Consider the following 18,150-nt stretch of genomic DNA (forward strand, 5'->3'; position numbering starts at 1 on the left):
TATGAATATCAACTTTTCTCAGTTGCTGTCGATAATACTGTTTTGACATTTCTACAACTAGAAATATTATATACAAACAAAAATTGAGTACAATACTTCAGAAAAACTAATTCTAGGTATGTGATGATAAACTCAGTGGAACTATTTTTTGATGATGAAAATTATGTTCAAGGTGTGTCATTTATTAGAAGGCATTTAAGAGAAAAATCTATTAGAACTACCATCAGTTCTGTGAGTAGATGCTGACGTTTAGAGAAATGTTCAATCAACTGCTCATATTAGCTTGAAGGCGTATTTTCGACTACCAAAAGATGCCGTTGTGTACATAGATGAAGCCTTAAACACTGATTTCCGAAAAGCCTGGCGGTCAACAGCAATTCCTCCTCTCTTAAAAATGTGTTGCAGCTGTGATGTTTTTTGTGGAGGGAAGTTTTCAAAAGTCCCATAGCAATGACTTCAACCTTGGCATGGCTCAAGCGGCAATGTCGGTGGTTTTCGCCGAAGTTACCCGGTTAATAGAGAAATGATTGTATCTAAATTAACGGAGGAGGAAAAAGGGAAGAATACATTTTGTTATTCGAAAACTAAGTTCCAGGGTGTTGTCGGATGTATTGTCGTGTGTATCACGTACATATCATGGACCCAAAAGAAGATGTTCGCCACTTTCTGCCATTCATTTGGAATGCGTGTTTGTGGGCCATAGCAGTTAAGGTCTTCTGAAATGGCGTCCACACATCATCGATAGTGGCTTTGGTTTGACCAAAAGACCGCACGCCGCGTGCTACATTTGGGCGAGCTTCCATCCGGGCAATAAGGACCTCAAATTGTCCTTTGTAGTAATATTATCCTACAAAGTTCAGTTATTATAAACAGCAACTAGAAATAAATGGTTGCCGAAAAATTATATTTGAAGCAACTGAAATTGACAACAGTTGCCATCCATAATGCAAATTTGGCAATTGGCAACGGAACTAAACTATGGTTGCCATCCGTAATCGACCCAGAAATAAACGGATTGGATTAACTAAAGGAACTTTATGATTCCATTCACGGTAAAGTACCAATGAACTGGCTTGATCCGGAAGGACCCAACTCTAGTTATAGCCGATATATAAATTAGACGTGTTCCGTACCAACAGCCGACTTAGTATCTGTTCATGTATGTAAATTTTAAATTCTGTTCGACCAAACACATTAACATAGTCCACAATATTACGCGTTGGGTTATTTTGTGAGGGTTTGTTACTATTGTCAGGAATTTTCCACACCCATCATGAAATCGGGTTCTCCATAAACAAAATTAATTTTGGCCCAGTGGATGTATGTCTTACAATGTCCTCTTAGGCAGGATAACCAATAGAAATAAGAAAGCATTTAGCATAGAAGAAGATTAAGAAAAAAAAAAACAATTTCGGTTTTAATAATCATATTTTTGTTATTGTATTTATGCATGTAATAATGTATGTAATATGTTATACTATTAGGAAATATATGTATGCTGTAATGGTGTTTACTTAGATAGTTTGTAGGTAGTTGTTGTTGTGTATGCTGTATTAATGTTTATAGATATGAAATAGTTTATGGTAATTAGAATTTTATGTAAAGTCTTTATATTGTTGTAATGAATAATAATAATAACAAGAAGAAGAAGAAGGATAAGGCGAAAAACAAAAGCGAATTAATTTTTGTATTTCTCTTGAATTAATGTGTATTCTTGTAATTATGAAAAAAATAGTTAATATTAGGGAATTTTGAATTGAATATTTTGTAAATGTATAGAGTGTTGTTTGTTTTTTTAATAATTTAATAAATGTGTATTTGCATTTGGTTTGTGGCATTAATTTATTTATTTCTTCTTTTGTTTTGTTTTGATTTAATAATAATAGTTTGGTTTTTTTATAATTTCAATATGTCATAGATTTGTTTTATTTTATTTATTTCTTTTTTTTCATATAATTTATTTTTAATTAATATGTATATATATATAGTTTTGTATTTTTTTATTAATATTATATATTCTTTTTTTCTTTAATTTTTATCAATTTATTTTTTATTTTTTAGATTTTAGTTTTTTGTTTTCATTTCTTATTTTTGTTATAAACTGGTCAGCAACAGTAGCAAATTTAACAATGTGCGTAACAAATAATTGTAAATATTTTTTTAATATGTTTATAAATTTCATTTCATTTGTTTTCTCATAATTTGGTTTTTCATGTTTTTGTATGTATAAGATATATATAACTTTATAATATTTAATTATTTATAGTATATAATTTAAAGTATGTATAATATGATTACAATCAGTTAATGAGGGCGAAGATATTGTTTTTGTTTTAAATTTAAGGGTTTGGGAAGGGCATTTTGCTTTGTTTTCTTGTGTTTTATTTTATAAGTCAATTAACATTAAATTTGTTAAAACAAATATATATATAGGGTTGGTTTTTCTTTTGTTATTATTGCATTTTCATTTTAATGATATTTTGCTTTTACTTAGTCAATTTTACAACATTTGTTTTGTTGAAAAAATAATGTTTTTTATTATAACAAAATAATTTTTTTTATTTGGAAAAATAACAAAATTAGCTACAAATGGTATTTATGTTCAAAAAGATGCATATAATACTTTTCTTGTTTGGTTTGGTTCGAAATTCTATTTCATGAATGGGATTTCTGTTACGCGAAAATTTCCTATTAATTTTTAATTAATAAAAAATTAGTCACTATTAGGAAAATGGTTTGGATTTATTGTAATATGGACACAACTTTTATTAATCACATACATGAAAATATTGGAAAGTAAAATCTTAAATAGTTTTATTTTAAATGTTTTGTATATATCTTAAAACTTAAAAGATAAAACCGTGATAATCTCTACATCAAATGTTAAATGAGTGTTTGTAAGGATTCATTCACCAGAATAATAGTAGCTACAACATATTTGAAGCAAACGGAATCTCAATTCCTAAAATATATCAAGGATTTATTAAATCAATAAATGGAAAAAATTTGCAAGAACACAAGTCCTGAAAAAAATTTCCGGAAATCCTTAAGTTAGATATATTAAATCCGTAGAAAATCGTTTAAAAATACCTCAAATCGGAGAATTCCCCAAAATCAGGGATACAACAAAATCTGTAGCAGTTTGTGTCTACCCAAGAGTTTGTAACGTCGCGAAATATTGGCCGTAGAGCCAGATTTTAGTATACCGATTGTCATATCTCGACTAGCTGAGTCGATCTAGACATGTGCATCGTCCAATCGTCCGTCCAATCGTCCGTCCAATCATTACGAAATTTTTCATGTTCTGGCCAAAGAAGATATCTGTTTTTTGATAACGATCGCTTAGTTTTTAGAAGATGAAATTATGACCCGAAAATCGCGAAATTTTACACAGAGAAAGAGGTCTGTCCATGGAATAAGCATGTCCCTTTTTATTGAAGATCGGTCAATATTTAGTGGGTTAAATGGACCCAGACTTTTGTGTAAATAGTGACAAAATTTGTAAGTCATTTGTATTAAGCCTTATGAATATAGACTCGAGAAGTTCATAATATATTGAAGAGGCCTTTAATTAGATACCAATCGAAATGACACCCTTTAAAAGTATACCCTTTAAATTGATAACCATTATATTGATGTACGTAGCCGAATGCGAGAGTTAAACTTTACCATTATCACACTAGAGGGCAAAAATGCAGCGCTGATGGCTAGGAAATTTTTCATGATATATTGGTTATGGTCAAGGATTTCGATGATGATCAGATGATATTTCGAGGATGAAATAGACCGAAAACTTTATTTTTGATAGTTTTCTAGTCGGTCTAGATGCCACAATCATAAGCCGAACATCACACATTTTCCATGAGGAAGGCGATCTGACCAATTACACCACAATCATAAGCCGAACATCACACATTTTCCATAAGGAAGGCGTTCTGACCAATTTGAATGGCTGTCATGATAAGGCCAATATTTAGCGCATTAAATTATGCCACAGAGAAGCTTTTGACATCCAATCGATTAAGAGAGTGCAAATATCGTGCGAACCAGACTCGGATTAAGATCCTTAGAAACTGAGCGCTCAGTGATAGTTATGTAGGGTATTATATGGTCGGCGCGGTCCAACTGTAATACACCGCTCATTGGTTTTAAAATGCTAATTCAGCCATCGCTCTAATTGATATCGCTGATTGCAATGTCAATTAGTCAATTTTTATAAATTATTAATTTCTAATAATTAGGGATATCTCTGAGTCACAGGAATACTATTTGAGGGAAAATAAAATAAACCCTTGTATTAGTGGAAATATATCATTACATTTCATTATTTTCAATACAAAATATGGACAGAGTACTTTCTTCGCCAGGAATATGGAATGCCTTCAAAAATATCGAGAGCTATGTTAAAACATGGACTTTTATCGAAAATTTTCTGTAAAAATTATTTTTTCGCTCTACAAGAAGCCAGAATACCAAATGTTTGCTCTTCAGTGGGAAACGTGCCTGAAACCTTAAAATGGCGAAAAGGGGGCAGGATCTATATCACAATATGGATATATGGTGGACATTTTCAGGATTTTATAAACCTCCGAAAACCAAAATGCGCGTAACCTATACATGTGTTCTAACAAAAAAAATAACAAACATCCTAGAAGTAATATCAATGGGTCTCCGAAGATTATTTATATACACTCCCATTATTGTGGAAGGTATATAAATACAATCCCGGTTATTTACAATACGTTTGTAATATTTTCATAGGTAACCGAAACACAACACTAATCGATCGGTCGGTCTTTGATGTCGAGCCAAATCCAACAATTTTTTTTCGTGGGAAAAGCATTTTGAATAATTTTTCTTTTGGCCTAAAGTGAGCGGAGAAATTCAAAAACAAATAATGAGCATCATGACAATCGAAGCGTGGACCTCTGACCTGATGCAATGATTTCTATTTACTTCGACACATCACGAAAAAATTAGTGGTCAATTATATTCGTCGCCGGAAGTAGAAGGTGAAGTGTTGGAAATCCATATTTTGGAGGTGTCCCATTCGGAGTGGCAAAAGTGATTCGACAATTACATTAAAAAAAAATATTCTCTTTAGAGGCCACTTTCTTCCAATTTAGAACAAATAGTTTTTCATAAATTGTATTTATTGGTCTTTCGCCGTAAAGAGACATCAGAAGGTGTACTAACAATATCATTACAACGCCTCCGTACGTAAGGTACCCATCGAAGTCCCCCTGTTAAAAGGTCTTATATATAGGAGATCCCAACAATCTTTTTAGCAGAACTTGTATCTAAAAAATTGTGAAGTATTGTGAAATAAAATCAAATATATTTGCAATATATGTGATTTTTAAAACGTGCATCCATTTCCAATCATTTTTTTTTACTGTTTGAAAAAAAAAAATTAGTTTATTGTGAATGATTTGTTTACTTAAAGGTTTCTGTTGTTTTTTCTGTTTTTTTTTTGCATTTCTTTTCTTTTATAGTAATTTAATATTATTATTTTTCATTATTATTATTATAATTAATTAATTATTTAGTATTTAATTTAATATATATATAAAAACGACCTATAATATGACCGGGGTTATTTACCAAAACCGAATCCGAACTTGCCAAAGAGATCTTTACCTTTCGACAGCACATCACCGCCCGGCGCCGCTGCTGCGATACCTTTAAGACCGCCCAGCAGACCGGCACCGGGTCCTTGACCTTGCGGTGGTGGCTGTTGACCTTGAGGTGGCACTTGTGGTTGTTGTTGTTGCTGCTGTTGTTGTTGCTGTTGCTGCTGCTGTTGTTGCTGCTGCTGCTGTTGGGCCCCGCCGCCAAACAATCCCCCCAGGCCGGTTGAAGCTTGCTGCGTTGGCTGCGCACCACCTTGTGGTTGCATTGGATCTTGTTTCGGTGGTTGTTTCGACCCAAATAGACCACCGGTGGCAGCCGAAGTAGCACCCGAGAGTAAACTAGTTGCTCCGGACAGTAAACCGCCTGAGGGTTGTGATACGGGAGGTTGTTGTTGCGGCTGCTGCTGTTGGCCCATCATACCCATCTGGCCCATTTGTCCCATCTGCTGTTGGCCGGGCATGCCCTGCTGTTGGCCCGGCATGCCAGGCTGTTGACCCTGTTGCATGCCCATTTGGCCCATCTGACCCATTTGCTGGCCCGGTTGTTGTCCCATGCCCGGCTGTTGGCCCATCATGCCCTGCTGTTGACCCATGCCGGGCTGTTGGCCCATCATGCCCTGCTGCTGACCCATCATACCCTGCTGACCCATTTGCCCCATGCCACCCATTTGCTGCTGTTGCTGTAGTTGTTGTTGTGACTGCTGTTGTTGCTGACCGTATGGTTGCTGTTGTTGCATTCCGCCAACAACATTACCACCGCGACCGATCATCCCCTGTAAAATAGTTGCACAGGCATTAGTCCAAAAAAACATGTAGGGGAAAATAGGTGGGGTTTGCTAACTGTTTTGTTTCTTTCTATATTTGCATTTCGCAACAATAACAATAAGAGTACGTAAGTGTTATTGGAAACAAATGAAGAAACAAAGATAATATCAAAAAAATAAATTATGAAAGGAAAAGTAAGAAAGAGGAACTTCATTACTCTGAGTAAGTAAGTAAGTATAACGAACAAATTCAAATTCGAAACGAAACAAAAATATAGAGGGAAAATTAGCTAAAAATAAAGAAACTCGTTATACACTTTAGTAACTGACAAAATATACTAATATTTTTTATATATAGAAAAAGAGATAGATAGAAAATGAAATATTTATATATAAATTATTTTCTTTGGTTGATTGTGGAACGTAACGAAGGAGTTGCGGGGCTTAAGAACTTTCATTCACGTGAAAAACTGAACAAAGTGATTTATAATGACGTGTTTCCTGACCCACGGAAAGGAAAACGCAAATTCCACTCGGAGTCTAAGTTTGTCTCTGTTTTAGAGAGTCTCGTTTAACAACAATGGTGGGGAAAGCTTTTATGAAGATGATTACAAAAATAAATAGACAAAATTTGCCAATTTTGAAATGTACTACATAACTACAGAATTGATGATAGGTGGTATTTATAAATATTTCGTTCGAAACTTTGTTAATGCATTTCGGAAATCTACTCAAGTTAAAAGAAAATCATCCATCATGAGGTGAACATACAAATATTGGAAATTTGGGATAGGCCTTGAACATACCCAAAATGTCGTGTGAAAATTGAAAATCATGTCTGAAATTCTCAAAATGACGAAATTTGAACACCTCAAATACCTTTAGTATGTCATTCATATTTCGCAGAACTAACTAAGATATCTTCAAACTATTGGAGGACCTCAGAAGATATTCTCTTATAGGATACATTATTAAGGTATTTTAGGATACCTTTGTGGAAAAAGTCTATATACAAAACACCTTTTTGAGGTCATCTACCTTATGTATACCTTTGATAAGGAGATGTGACACATACGTGTCCTATAGAACACTCTTCGACGGTTTTTTACTATGAAGGACCTTTGTGGATTCTATTCTGAAAATTCTAAATAAATCCAGAAAATGTATTTGTTTTCAATACATTCAATTTGTATTCCATGTTAGCAAGAAGGTGTCCTAATTGGAAAAGTTATGTATTTATAAGACATTCAGCATTTAAGTATGTTAAAGTCTGCCTTCTATAAATTCGTAAAATTATCGATTTGCAGGAAAACTTAAGGCGTGAAGTGGATTTGTCAGCTTTTATTTGTTTACGAATACAAACACATTTCAATTTTTCTATCAATACTTTCCCAATTTTGTTCGGAATTGCTCTGTGAGGTAGGTCTGAAATGCATAAAACCCTACGTTGTTCTCAATTATAGAATCATTTATTATGAATGAATCATTTTGAGCAGCTGACATATTTTTTATGCACTTATTTGGATTATTAACTAATTTTAAAGCATACTTTAAGGAGAAACGATTTTTTGGGACAAAGGCAGGGTTGTATTTGAAATTATGTCGAGATATTTAGTGGATTTAAATTTGTATGGTAAATCGAGGTAAATTGTACTCGATTTAACAATTAAATCAGGATTCTGCACTTTATCTTTCCTTAGAAAGATTTTGAAATTTATTTTTGTATCATCAGTAACTATTAATTCCGAATATAATTAGGAGTTTGGTATTAACTAATATACTTTTAGGCGATAAATTGCAAATCTTTAGGGAGTCTTCATAATTGGAGATATTTTATATCGGATTCAATTAATTAAGTCTTTGATTGTGATGTAGTAAATTCTGCGTTGAAAAGTTGATAATCGACTATATAATTAGTTTTCTAATAATACTATGCTGCAGCTCTGATTCACCACCATGATTAGTTCCATAGGTGCTTCTAGTTCCATAATATACGTCAGTTAATTCGGCCAATGAGCGAGAAGATCTAAATGAACGATTCATTCAAAAGGCACTATGTGAACGAGATTAAAAAGGAACAAATTGAACGAGATAACCACATGAACTAGTACCGTTCGTTTCTTTTGCGTTATAGTACATTTGAACTATTTTATACGTCGGTTAATTCGGTCAATGAACGAAAATATCTAAATAAACGATTCGTTCAAAAGGTATTATATGGACTAGATTAAAAAGGAACTAGATGAACGATGTAACCAGATGAACTAGTACCGTTCGTGCCTTTTGCGTCATAGTTCATTTGAACTAATTAGTTCCGAAACGGCCCAACTCTAAAATGTACACAACTACTTTGGTAGAAGAAATTTAATATAATCTATACCAAGACGTAGGATGATATCTATCCATTTTCGATATCAAACATCTGAGAAGTAGTACCAATTTATTTATTTTATAAATTCAAAGATCTGTCTTATATAAAGCTAGTCTTATACTGATTTCAAATGATCGACTAATATTACGTTATGCGATCTTCGATGACTTAGGAAACTGTTTTAAGATCCAAGATTTTAAAACAATTTTTTACGGATCAGAATGGTTAGCAGTGTGACTGTTCTTCCCGCTATATTTCTACCATGTAATTTCAATTTTATGTTCAAAATAATTTGAATTCGTATTCGTCGTACTTGTGTTCAATGGGAATTGAACATATTCCCGGAACAGATTAATTGAAAAAAATACTTTCTTTCTGTGTGACTTTTTTAAGAGAAAGACTTTTTGGGCATCTTTTTAAAAATTCCTAGCAGTAACACTGCTCCTTGTTCTACTGTAGACTCTTATAGTCCTCAACTAAATTTTCGCCTATAAGTATGCAATACATGTGTCAATAATTGTTCTTATAAACAAACACAAGAATTTTCCCTTAAACTTGAGTAGATTTCTTTAAAACATTTTAAATTTTAAGATTTTTTGTTTATATGCTATATGAATTGATTTGAAAATATGTAGAACTAGCAACGTTTTTCTGGTTTAGAATAACTTTTAATGAAACAAAAATCAAACTATATGATGTATTATGAATAATTATATGTCTGTAGGGGTTTGGATAGGTTAATAAATATTTTGGGTATATATAGTTGGCATCTGATTTAATCATATAACGCAATAATAGTTATTCTGCTCTGTTTCAATCTTTTGTATTGAATTGTATGTTTGAGTTGTGTAAGATTATTGTTTTGGTTTTTTTTCTTCTTTTGTTATCAAAACTGAAAAGAAACAAATTTCAACTAAATTTTAAATTATTTAATAATTTATAATTAATATACTTTTAGTTTTTTTTTTGCAAATTTATAACAAACATTTGAAATGAAACGACAAATTATAGATTTGGAAAAAAGCCAAAAAAAAATTATAAAAAGGAATGAAATATAAAATTAAAAAAAGATATATATATGAATGATCGATATACAAGAAATGAAACCAAAAATGATTTAATACACATTTCTATGAATATTCGGATACAAATAATGAAAACTATAAACGAAAACAAAACACAAAATAAAAAATGAGGACATTTTTGTACACATACAGTGAATCACATAGAATTTTTTTACACACCATTTACATTTACATCCAATATTATTAGGAAATGAAAAGAAATTTTGTATTTTTTGGTAGACACACGACTAATAAATATTTATTTATACTTATGAAATGTATACTTATATATGTATATGTAAATATTGTGGCCTTGAATTGTATATTACATAATATAATAAGCATTGAGTTGTATTTTTATTTATTATTTGAATATACGCTTTGCTTCTAAGATATGTTGTAGTTGGCTGTTTTTTTTTAAATATGGCTTAATAGAGTGAGTAGATATTTACAGAAATTGGAATCATGAATTTTTTAAGTTTTATATAATTTAGAGGGTTTTTATAATGTATAAGAGTGTTCTATTCGTAAACGCATTTTAGTAGAAAACGTAATATAAAAAAAATGAACTTAAGTACCTGCGCAATTTTATAAACAATTATTTTTTATAAAACAGATTATACACATGGGTAGTCAGTTATTTGTATATTTATCCCTGACTCCATGGTACAATTATAAAAGGTAACAGCAAATCCCAGCTGATTTGATTCAAACGTAATACTAGTGTCAATAGGAATTTGACAAATTATGTTTTAAAAAATCACCCAACAGGAAAATTGGGAACGCATACAAATTGAAATTGTTCATTATTAAATGTGCTCCCGTATTCAATTTACTCAATCTGCCTGCTGGGAAAGTTTCAGGAAGCAAATCTTTCTTCAAGGAATAACTCGCTATTCCCAGCATTTTTATGTGTGTTACACATATATGTGGCAATGGCTCAATTATAGGAAAGATGTGGAAGCGATAGAAATATAAATTTGAAAGATTTTCATTCATGTTTTTCAATTTTTATTTTGAGGATTCGAAAATATTTCATTTTCAAAATAAAAATAATTTGATGATAATTTGTTTGTTTGTTTACATTTTTCTGTCAAATGAGTTGACACTAGTAGAACTTACAACAACAAATTTCCATGTGGTTGTTGTATCGTTTTTTGTACAACAACACTTGCTGTTACCTTCTATTATTATACCATGCCCTGACTCTTATATCATTGACAATGATATAAATTTTGAATATAAAATCAATGACGTGTTAACAAGATGTGTACATGAAATATTAAATCCATATATTTCATATGTGACATTGAACATTTGACATTTTCCATGCCATATAGGGTTGTTTTTCTATAAGGAAGAAGTTTCAATAAAATATTGAATATATTTAGGCGTTCGACTATGCGAAACTAATATTTTTGTTCGTAATAAAAATAATATGCCTTCTAAAACGACTAGTATCATATCCTAGCTTTTTAGACTAGTATTAAAATGATATAAAGTTGATTTGCCAGCTGTTATTTGCTGTTCATTTCACTGCTTTCATAATTTCTGTGGCAATTTTCAATCAATATTTTTTATAATTCTGATAGGAATTGCTCCTCATTAGTTAAAAATCGTAAAAAAAACATTTGTTATAAATTATAGTAATATAAATTACAAATTTAAAAAAATCTAAATTTTTCATCTGCTGTCATATTTTTGGTATGCCACGTGATGCAATAATAAGGTGATGTATCAATACAAAAACCGTTGTTTTTGTCTCGACCATCTGCCAAATTTTTCCATATAATATTTCACATGGTTGGCAACGTTGTACATCGAATTCAAGTAGAAATTACCCACTCTGACAGTTAATCTAGACATCAGCTGCGCTAAATGGACTACCTATTCATTGTTCCATGGTATGTCACTATTTTGAATTTTAACGTATTTTGTAGCATAGTTTAAGGAGAAGTCATTATTTTCTGGTGCAAAATCAGAGTTGTATTTGAAATTATCTCGATTTAGGATAGGATTTCAAGCAAATCGAGATATTAAGTAGTTTCAAGGCGATTTGTAAACCGATATATCAAGTCCTAACTCTTTAGTTAGTGAAATGAAGTTGATTTGTCAGCAGTTATTTGTTTACAATACACACATATATACACAAAATATGTATTTTGATTTGATGGAACAAGCCACCTTGAGAAACAATTGTAATCAGTTGGTAGTTGCGTATACATACACATTTCCCTGTTTCAATGATTTTTGTGGCAATTTTCCCAGTAGTACATACAAATATTTCTTGTTTTGAATTATAGTAATATTTATTATAAATTAAAAAAAATCAGCAGCTGACATATTTTTATTAGGCAATTATTTTGAATATTAACTAATTTTAAAGCATACTTTAAGGAGAAACGATTTTTTGGGACGAAAGCAGGGTTGTATTTGAAATTATCTCGATTTTGCAAATTGCGATATTGAGTTGAGTCGAGGTAAATTGAGCTCGATTTAGCAATTAAATCGAGACGATGCTTTATCACGATAAAAGAAGGGATATGAAATCGACTAATCGACTTTTTGCACTTTATCACTTTTTGTATTGAAAACCGTAAAAGTCGAAATCGACTTTTGTCTTCGACGAAATCGCAAAGTTGACTTTTCAAGATCGACTCTCGATTTTCTTCATAAATACTTGGTTTCTTACCACAAAGCCCAAATTTCACAAAAAATAAACAATACAGACCTTTATTTTATCTGTTGATCATTTCATATAATGGCCGTCTGATGCGGAAATAATCCAGCACTTCTCTGATGTTGAAGTGGTAAGAATAGCTTAATGTTATCGGACATCTCCGCAGGTTGCTGATAATGAAGCATAATCGATATATTGGGTAACTCTAAATTAAATCAGTGTTCCGGACACTCAACGAGATTCTCGCAAGAAAAGTCTAATGGCCAATGCTTCATTGACTGACAGCCGATTATTGGCGCGCCTAAATTAACCATTATCATGGATTCCTACTTTTAAGGATGGGGCTGATATAATTTCCTCCATTTATTTTAATCAAAGACCGCAAAAAACAAACTCTTCGACTGAAATAGGTGTGCTTGCCCTTGCGCCTTCAGTCTCAAACATTATTATTATTTTATGGGTGCAAAAGCAGTCTTATATTTGAAATTATCCCGATTTCGAAAGAAATTCGAACATCGCGAGTTCGATGTAGCAAATAAATGTATAGAAAGCATATAATGACGGGTTTATACTACCTTCTAAATCAATTCCATTTCTAATTCAAGGTACAAAACATTAGATGTTTAGACTAGTGTTATCATGATATAAATATGCCAGTCAGCTGATATTTGTTTATGTATGTTTACACATTTCATTCATTTCACAATTTCTGTGGCAATTTTCAATCAATATTTTCACAATTCTAATAAAAATTGCTCTCAAATTTTGTCATTTTATTATCATATTTTTTGTACGCAACTGTTTTGAATTCTAACTTATTTTGACCCGTTGCCATTCTGGTACTTTTACGAGAAGGAATGGATCTTTGCATGATGTAACACTATGGTGATGTTTCAAAACAAAAACCTTTTTTGTCTCGGCCGTCTGCCAAAATTTTCCTTATAATATTTCGCATAGTTGGCAACATTGCAAATCGAATTCAAGTAGAAATTACGTAGTTGGACAGTTAAATTGACACATCAGCTACGGTAAATGGGCTACCTATTTATTGTGGCATGGTTCTTTGGGATAAAAAACAGTGTTGTATTTTAACTTTTTTCGATTTCGCAAAGAAATTCTAGGAAAACGATATAATGAATCTATTTATACTACATTTACATTGTATTGGATTTTGTTCCATTGCATATATGTCAAATAAAACCTTATAAAGGAGATTAACCCGATAAAAAGTTCAAACGTAAACATCGTTTTATAATTTTATGATAAATCCAGGTAAATTCTGTTCGATTTAGCAAATATATTCTAAACTCTCCTTAATTTTTAACGATCGAAGTAAATATCATTCGATTTCGAAAATAAATCGAGAGCATACATATTTTTATACTACGTTTACATTGTACCGGATTTAGTATACCTGGAAGATATAAATTGTCAATTTCATTGCATATATGTAAAATAAATCCTCATTGAGTAGGTTGGAATTTAAACGATTTGAAAAACTGTGCATTACGATAAGAACACCCTAATATACAAACTTGATATTATTTCGATTATGATATTTTTTTGGAATTTCGCTCTGCTTTCTTTGATGTGGTTGTTTTTGCTGGTATGTGAGTTCTAGAAGTAGTTTGAATAAATTGTATTCTATTGTTTGAAATGTTTTAAATTTTGGAATAGGGGAAAATGTATAAAAACAAAAATTCGTTGATAGGGGATAGGAAAATAAAACAAAGCATATAATTCGAAACGAAAATCAAAGGCAGAAAGCTGAAGTGAAAAATGAAAGTGAAAAATGAAACAGAAGAAATAACTGGATTTTTGTATCATTAACCAGGATTAAGGATTTGTATTTCACCAATGCAGTGGTGAGTTGTGTGTTGATTTTTTGGACTGATTCATTGTGTGGTAGTAGGTAATGTGTGAACTTTTGGGTAATTATGAAATGTAATTTTTCTATGAGTGGTATGTTTTGCCGTTTCATTGAAATGTTTGCTTTGCCTTTTTTTGGGTTTCAAAACGTTTTTCTACACAGACAGAGATAGAGAATAACAAAAGCAACTAATTTTCTTGTTTCTATTAAAAAAATGGTAGTGTTTAGTGTTAATGGTGTATTTAACAAAGATTGCTGCAGCTGAACTACTTTTTTCGATCTCTTGATTTTTCGACAAATATTAAATGCACAAAAATATGGGTTTTTGTTTTCAATTTAGTTTTTTGTTTTTGTTTTTTCAAAATGTTGCTAGCTATACATAAAAGATGTTGCAAAAAATGATTTTGTTTTTATTTTGTTGTTAAACTTTATTGTGTTGTTTCGATTTGTTTCGATTTTTTTCTTTTTGGGAATTGAGGTGTTGTTTAGCATTTCTTATGAAATTTCTAAAAAAATGTTGTCGTTTTTTTTCTTCTTCGTTTTCTTTTTTTCTTCTTCTACAGAACTCCAAATCAAACACAAACGACAATTGGTTGGTTCGAAATGAAAGTGAAAGCAACTAAATTACAATACAGATTTGGAGCAATGCATGAATGTTGAGCTGTTGAGTTTCATCTAATCAGAGACAGAGTTGTATTGAACACAGTTGTAGTAGACAAGTAGTAGAAATAGTTGTAGTAAATAGTAGTGGCGGTGGTAGTTGTAGTAGTAACAGTTGTATAGAGACAGTTCTAGTAGTAGGGTGTGATAGTTGTACTTGAAAAAAAAACAGTGAGTGGAGTTTTTTTCGAGTTTTGATTTATTTTTTAAGTTGAGGGGAGAGTTCTTTTTTTTTCTTGCATATATAAAGTAGTTTGTTATAAGAGCGAGAGAGTATTATGTTTGAGAGAAAGAGAAAGATATATAACGTATATTTCAAAAACAAAACTAAAAAATGAAGAACAAGTTAAATGCATTTTTTTTCTTAACAAAAATGTAAAGAAGTTAGAGTATTTACCTGCGTTTGGTGATCGGGGGCAGGGTGGCCCGTGTTGTCTAACAGTGTAGGGGAAGCAGGGCGAGCATCTATAGCAACAAATATAACATAAAGACTTCACATTTACCACAGCAGACCATTACAAAATAAATTTTGTTTAACTTAAATTCTTTTTGTTGTTGGTATTGGTAGTATTTTTCGGTTTTTTTCTCAAACGTAAAAGAACTCAAAGAAAGGAAAAAGAAAACACAATAAAAAATTAAAAAAAAACGTAGAAGAAGAACATAAAAGACAGAATTAAGTAAAAAGAATTCAAATGAAAAAAATAAATTATTTTGAAAATTTCGATGCATTTCTGTTATTGTTGTTGTTTAGTTTTGGAGAGAACCAATTTGAAATAATAGTTTTTTTGTTGTTGTTTTGCCTATAACCACAAATTTTGTATATCGTGTAGACAAAATACAGCAGCTTCTAAAGGTCAACTTTATGCTGGGCTGATTTTTGTTTCAATTCCATTTGAATATTTTCTATATAATTCACCGCAAGTTTGGACTTAGTATTGCTCAATTTACACATAATATAAACATAAGATAAAAACAGAATGAAATATATATAGAAAACTAATGAACACAAAATTTAAAGCAAATAATTATTTTTTTTTATTTTGCTTTATAAGAAAAAGGCAACAAAATAAAAACTGAACTCATTTCGATTGTTTTTTTATTTTGAAAATTAAAAAAAAAATGAATATGTGTTTTTGTTTTGTTGTATTACCTTCAAATATGTTGCATTTTGTCTGTTGTATTACTTATTATTGTACATTATAATAATTATTTATAACATTTTATACACTTATTTATATGTTTAAATGTAGTTGAAATTAAAAAGTAAATATTTTTGTTGTTAAGTTTTTCATAGTTGTTTTTTTTCTGTATAGTGCCTTAGAAGCAATTTTTATGTAGAAATATTTGCAAATAGACAGGTAAATATATTTTTGAAGGAAAAGTTATGGGTGTGTGTGAATGTTGTTGTTATTGTTGTTTATTTTGTTTTATATTTTGTATATATAAAAACCGCAATTAAACATCGTAGCAAAAATACGAGCAAAATATATAGAACTTGTAACAAATAAAAAATAGAAGAAAGAAAACTAAAAATAAGCCCATTTTATTGCAACGTAATATTAAATTACAAGAGGGTTGTCCATCAAATTTCTACACATTTTGTGAAATTGCTTATAATATTTATAGGTATAAAGAGTTGTGGTTTTGGAGTCTAAAAACAAAGAATATTTATTCCCGAAATAATCAGATCTAAATTAATCTGTTCCAGAAACTGCAAGGAGTAATATTTTTTATTACGATAACAATTTTTCTTTATGATGTGGAAAAAGTAGTAAAAATTAGTAGATTATTGCAGACCAGCTGTTCCATACCTTTTGAATAGTAAAGCTAAGAACAGAAATACGGTCGTGGGAAAATCGAGAAATTCAAGAAAATCATAGGAATGGAAAACAAGTACAAATTGTGGGTAAAAACCTTAATTAATTTGTCTAAAATTGTGGGTAGGTTTCAGGAAAAGAGTACGCTTTTCAAGTAAAAATTTCAATAATACAACAATATAGTACTATATTGTAGTATAATTGTAATTAAAGAATAGGGAAATATGGTTCGACAAATTATAAGGATCTTTTTTTCAGAGGAAATTTACTATGAATAAACATTCCTGTTAAATCTACCGTCCTTGTTGCATGGAAACAAGCTAAAATTGTTCCACTTCACATGCTTATCGGCCTATAATAAATTCCAACGCAATTGGAAAGAACACATATCTGACTCTGGTATGAAGTAGGATTATTGACTTATTCAAAAATTAGAAAATAGCGGACCTAGGATTTTTTTTGGAAATCTCTATTTTCGACCAAAAACCAAGCTGTATAATAAGGATGAGTTGGACCGATTAAAGTTATTCTAGTTCATACCATAGAAGCAGAATAACGCATTAAAATTTGGAATGAATTGGATAATTAATGTTTGAGTTGTAGTGCCCGCCATCTTAAAAACACCCTTTTGAGAAGAACTTCTTTAACGTTTGAGAATCGTCGCTTGATGCTGAAACAATAAATCGGCTGTATCATAAAGAGTAGTTGAGATTTTTACTTGAAATATTAAGAAAAGTGAACAAAATATCATTTTTTTTTTTGAAACCGAGAATAAAGTAATGAAAATCCTTGATGCACAAGCTAAACAAATTGTTCACAGTTTCACAAGAATTAGATTTGAACCATTTTGCATTTACATCAATCATCTACCAGACTTACTGAAACATTGAAAATTACATAATATACGGAAAAACATTTTTCATACTGACCTTTCTTCTTTGGAGTTACATTCTAAAAATACAAAAGGTTCCCATAAAACAATAACCTACTGCTTGACCATATACATTCGAACCTTGAAGTCTAATGGTGCAACTCATCATCATTCATCCATTTAATTTAAAAAGCAAGACTTTGAAAAAACAAAGGCCTTTCAGAGTTCAATTACAATACCTATCCCAAACCAGTAATTAAAGTAGTAAAGTCGGTCGGGCCGACTTTTTGATACCCTCCACCACTTTAGGTATATTCAACAGATGCATCTAACAGACGCTTGATCTTTAGCCATTTGTAAACCGACTAACACCAATCCATACACATGCCATTCTGCAACCTGCGCTAAATTTCATTTCAA

The 18,150-nt window shown here is 31.0% G+C and overlaps 1 protein-coding gene across 1 annotated transcript; it reads right to left on the reverse strand.

The window, feature by feature from the left end:
- Positions 1-5,542: 5,542 nt before the first annotated feature.
- LOC133329461 (uncharacterized) lies at positions 5,543-15,558 on the reverse strand. Its single transcript, XM_061537934.1, has 2 exons — positions 15,440-15,558; positions 5,543-6,406 (listed from the first exon to the last, which is right to left on the reverse strand). The coding sequence occupies exon 2, from the start codon at positions 6,401-6,403 to the stop codon at positions 5,597-5,599; it is 807 nt and encodes a 268-aa protein (XP_061393918.1). The 5' UTR covers positions 6,404-6,406; positions 15,440-15,558; the 3' UTR covers positions 5,543-5,596.
- Between the last annotated feature and the right edge of the window lie 2,592 nt (positions 15,559-18,150).

The sequence above is a fragment of the Musca vetustissima genome, unplaced genomic scaffold, assembly GCF_032173495.1.
Source record: "Musca vetustissima isolate MV318-11 ecotype Yass unplaced genomic scaffold, APGP_CSIRO_Mvet_v1 utg15939, whole genome shotgun sequence".
Classification (NCBI taxonomy): Eukaryota; Metazoa; Arthropoda; class Insecta; order Diptera; family Muscidae; genus Musca; species Musca vetustissima.